The sequence below is a fragment of the Triticum aestivum genome, chromosome 7A, assembly GCF_018294505.1.
Source record: "Triticum aestivum cultivar Chinese Spring chromosome 7A, IWGSC CS RefSeq v2.1, whole genome shotgun sequence".
Taxonomy (NCBI): Eukaryota; Viridiplantae; Streptophyta; class Magnoliopsida; order Poales; family Poaceae; genus Triticum; species Triticum aestivum.
Window position 1 is genome coordinate 26,029,305 of NC_057812.1, and position 4,612 is coordinate 26,033,916.

The following is a 4,612-nucleotide window of genomic DNA, read 5'->3' on the forward strand; positions in this document are numbered from 1 at the left end:
AATATAATCAATGATTTTATATTTGAATTGATTGCAGTTACTAAACATTTTTAAACACTCATAGGTTTTACTCAAAATAGCACTTTCTAAGTAATACGTGCATACATCTATGTATTTATTTTGTTTGCACATGAATATTTGTAACCCACAGCATGGCATAGGCCTGGTTTATAGATTATTTTTTAAAATAATACATGTGTTTATTACGATTATAATCTACAGATGTTTCACATTTTTCTTTGAAAATAATGTGTTCAAAATTAACAGATTTTTTAAAGAAAAATGTGAAATTATAATTTACACATGTTACTACTCTATAAATTATAATCACACTAATACACATGCTACTACTCTGTAAATTATAATTTACTAACTTTTCAAAAAAGAACATATGCTAAATTGGCAGCACCGTCTGCAGCCCATTTAAGTAGCGCAAGTCTTTTCCCTTACAATAAGTACGAGGTGCCAGGTTTGCCATGAAAACTCCGTTGGTTTAGTGGCCAACGGTGGTGGCCCGCAATCTTCAAGTCGCATGGTGGAACCCAGACAACTAAAATATTGTTTCGTGCTACAAGTGGACCTCATGCCACGTCAGTTTAGTGCCACGTCAGCACATTCTACATCTACAAATGACTTATCACCATATTTGCATGTTTATGCCAAATTTTAGAACCAGTTTGGTGTATTTTTCAAGTTCATGCACGAAAGTGAACATCCATGGCAAGTATATGCACCACTGGTGATATTACCTCTTTCTAAATATTTCATCTTCAAAATATTTGTCTTTTTAGAGATTTCAAATGGACTACCACATACGGATGTATATATACATATTTTAAAGTGTAGGTTCACTCATTTTGCTCCATGTGTAATCACTTTAGAAATCTCTAGAAAGACAAATATTTAGGAACGGAGGGAGTATATTTTTAATTACATATAATACATATCTAGCTAGTTAAATTGATGAGCTAGAACGACCCGCAATGCCTAATGCACTGAGACGGAGGGAATATGTAAGGGTCACTTGTGCGCTTGTATGTTTGTTCGTTGGTGTTTTTGAAATGATTGGTTGTCTGGCAAACATAATACATCCGCCCAAGCACCGGCCGAATGTACACTGACTCTACAACATATCACTGATACACTCCAGCGACAAAAAAGTATTGCGACTCAACAGCGATGGTATATCAGTATCAAATCTTATTCAGAGCGCCAGAACAAAGTCGACAAACAGCAGGCTACCAAAGGGAACAGAGCAAACATCGGCGTCGAGAATATTCATGGGGAACAGAATGAACATCCGCGTCAAGATTATTCATGGGGGCCGGAAGCAAAAGGTGCCATTGGCAGGCAGAGAAAGTTTGTTCTACAGCAGAGATACGTCGTTTCATGTCTAGTTCACATGTTGACACGTCGAAAGTGAGCCGTGCTCTGCACTAGTTCTTGCCCATCATGGCTCTGTCCTGCTGCCTCAGCCTCTCACCTTCGCGAGAAAGATAGCCCTGGAATTTCTCCTGCCAAAATTAAAGCAAGAATGATTACACCTCAGCCACCGGTTAGCAACTGCTCACAAGTTCTGAACAGTGGTAGCAATGCTAACATAAGTAAAAGAGCAAAAGAAATCATGTGCATACAAGCAAACTATCACAGTATATATATGTGTGTGTGTGGTCATCACCAGGATGCACTTTATAGACTACACACATTGCAATTTCCCATACATTAATCGCGCTGAAATACCTTTGAAAAGGATCACTTGAGATAGCGTATAAAAAGAAGTTACTTCAGTACAATTCACATCTCAGTATTCACTAGGCTTGGTTCTATGGGGCATCCCAAGGAGAGGTGACTACATCAGCATTATGTTGGTCCCAAGGGAATATGACTAAGACTTATAGCTTAGGGTAAAAACAATAAGATTAAAAATGAAATATACAGAGGCATACAAGGAAGAGGTAGATAATACAACTTCCAGCTGCTAAGAAACTGGATCTTGTTTTTATTGTTTAAAGAAGAACATTATAAGACGTCAGAAAACGCAAATTTGCATCCAGCAGCATAATGAACTATAGAAATCCCAAAAGGTCAATAGTAAAGAGCTAGAAATTAACATAATCGGTACAGAATGGCATAACTAGGAAACAAAAACTTACCAAATTACATATAGCAAAGATATATGTGCCATTTTAAAAGACAGCATCTAGAATATAGAGTATTAAGATGCCTAGTCCAATGTAAGTACACAAGTCCTCAGTATTTCAACCAAAATACACCAACACTGAACTTCAAAAGTATATATCTTAACGAATTTCTTTTACAAACAGGTAAAGCAACCCATTATACAGTAGTGGGTGACATAACAGAAACTCTGCAGTCTTAAACAGCTATGCTGACAAATGGGCAAAGCAATCCATTAAGCAGGAAACAGTAGACATAACACAAACTCCACTCTCTCAAAACATCTATACAAAGAGGAACCTATTATGGCAAAGAACACATAGCAACTTTGCCATCATAAGGCATGTTTAGCTTTTCAACGCTGTTACTTATTGGAAATCTTCTATTATTACCCACTTGACCAGTCCATCACTATTCAATTCGATATATACCCATTACCGCAATCTGCAAATTATGTGGCTATACACCTAACACTATATCAAAACAGGACACATAGTTGAGCTGCAACCCTTGCTATCATTAACGCTAATGAAAGCAAGAAGCAAATGTGCCTTCCACTTTGCATACTACACAAATCAAGACCCTGTAATTTACAACATTTGCCTCGTATTTTGCACAAGCCCCACGTGTGTGGTATCCCAAAATTCTGTTTATAGATAGCAGCAAAGCATAAAGAGAAGATCCCTTTGCTTGAGTACCACAATATTTGCTGCTATGTAATGCACCATAATATCTGTTCTGACACGCAATTTATGATTTTTACATCTCATGAAAATAGTTGACTGCTCGAACTAAAAAAAAAATATTCTAACTTTGCCGTTGCTACAAATTTGCAAACCAAGTCTTTTCCTCTGACATAAGATACAACGGAAACCAAAACTAAGCACTATTCATGAATTATCTGTTTTCTGGCCAAATAATATACACACCATGACTAACTGTGATCTGCAATTCCGGTCCTTGAAAGTTGGAACTTAAATTAGAATTATCAATCTCTTAAGAAATCATCAAACCAGTAGTGCAATGTCCATGTTTGGCTACAATTAGGACTGATACATCGGATCCTAATTCCGGTGCTTAGTTCACAATGTCCAAATACCCTAGTTTGTAATGCATTGCCTCCACCCAGACTAAATCAAAAAATAACTTAAGACGGTCAAATTATATCGATGTACAAGCATAAAAATGTGCAGGTTGCATAACACAATCTTATACGGCACGCTACATGACAGTACAAGGCACTAAAATCTCCTGCTAGCCAGTTGCCAACCACTGAAGGAAACCCTTCATCTATGTGCCGTAAATGGATCATTCTGACCCAGAAACGCATTGGACAACCAAAGATTTGCTATTTCCGCTAACGACGACTGCTCTATATGATGGATTGCAACAAAGCAGCTCATGCTTAATACCATACCGGGAGGCACAACAGAAAATTGTTCCAAAACTAGAGCACACCATTAGCGCAGAGACCCTAATCAGCCAACCGACAACATTCAGCCACATATGTGGCTTAATCCAGGAACTCGTACCCCCTGGTTGGGAACCAACCAAATCAGCAACTAAGCCGCCTTGTGCGCACCAATCCATCTAGAACTACCAGCGGGGTAGGTTGGAACGCCAACCCCTACCGGGAGGGAGACGAACGAGCCTCCAGATCTGCAGCACAGCGCGCGCAGCAAACGGGTCTGATCTAACCAAACGAGGCAGACGCGCGGATCAAGCAGACATCAAGCGAAAACACACGCGGCCGTCGGGCGGAGGGGATCGGCGACGGGGTTTCGGGAGGGAAGGGGGAGGGCGCGGCGCGGTGGTTGGTCGGTGGGTTGGTGGGTTACCTTGCCGCCGAAGAGGAAGATCCCGGCGAGGCCGGCGGCGCCGACGCTGCCCCAGATGACCACCGTGGAGGAGAGCAGGGACCAGTTGCGGTAGATCATCCTCGCGAGCGCCTGTCGATCGCTTCTTCCGCGGCGGATTGGAATTGGATTGGGGAAGATCGCACACGAGACGGAGAGACCGCACCAGCTTTGGGGAAGGGGAAAGCAAATCCAAAAAAGAAGGGGGTATGGCTACGCTAGGGCCAATGTTCGAGGTCTGTTGTCAGCTCCACGGCCCGGCCCAACATGAAGGGCTGGTTCCTTAACCTCGTTTCTCCAATACATCTCCTCCTGCGAATCAACCTGTGGTGGACATTGATATCTCCAACCCATCAGGATTTAAATCCTGGTGTACACATTATTCTTAGTTTATTTCAGGATTTTCGGCGATGCGCTTTTAGTGGGAAGAGACGTTCCCGTCGACGACGAGGCGCCTACGGTGACTTCAATCTCTCAGAGGTGCTCATAGGGGTAGGGTATGCGTGTGTGCATTCATAGGGATGAGTGTATGCGCGTGTATATGAGCGCTTGTGTTTGTACTGATGCTCAAAAAAAAC

At 41.4% G+C, this 4,612-nt stretch overlaps 1 protein-coding gene and 1 pseudogene across 1 annotated transcript; one reads left to right on the top strand and one right to left on the bottom strand.

The window, feature by feature from the left end:
- The window catches only part of LOC123152877 (uncharacterized), a 4,832-nt pseudogene extending 3,435 nt beyond the window's left edge, over window positions 1-1,397 (top strand).
- Window positions 1,186-4,307, bottom strand: LOC123149992 (succinate dehydrogenase subunit 8A, mitochondrial). The gene is made up of 2 exons (XM_044569787.1): window positions 4,017-4,307; window positions 1,186-1,514 (listed from the first exon to the last, which is right to left on the bottom strand). Exons 1-2 carry the CDS (start codon window positions 4,113-4,115, stop codon window positions 1,437-1,439), a joined length of 177 nt encoding a protein of 58 aa, XP_044425722.1. The 5' UTR covers window positions 4,116-4,307; the 3' UTR covers window positions 1,186-1,436.
- Window positions 4,308-4,612: the final 305 nt, after the last annotated feature.

Excerpts from the sequence above, each read along its gene's own strand:
- LOC123149992 (XM_044569787.1), bottom strand. The coding sequence starts at position 4,115 with ATGATCTACCGCAACTGGTCCCTGCTCTCCTCCACGGTGGTCATCTGG. Across the intron at positions 1,515-4,016 it reads TCTTCCTCTTCGGCGGCAAG|GAGAAATTCCAGGGCTATCT; the intron begins GTAACCCACCAA and ends TAATTTTGGCAG.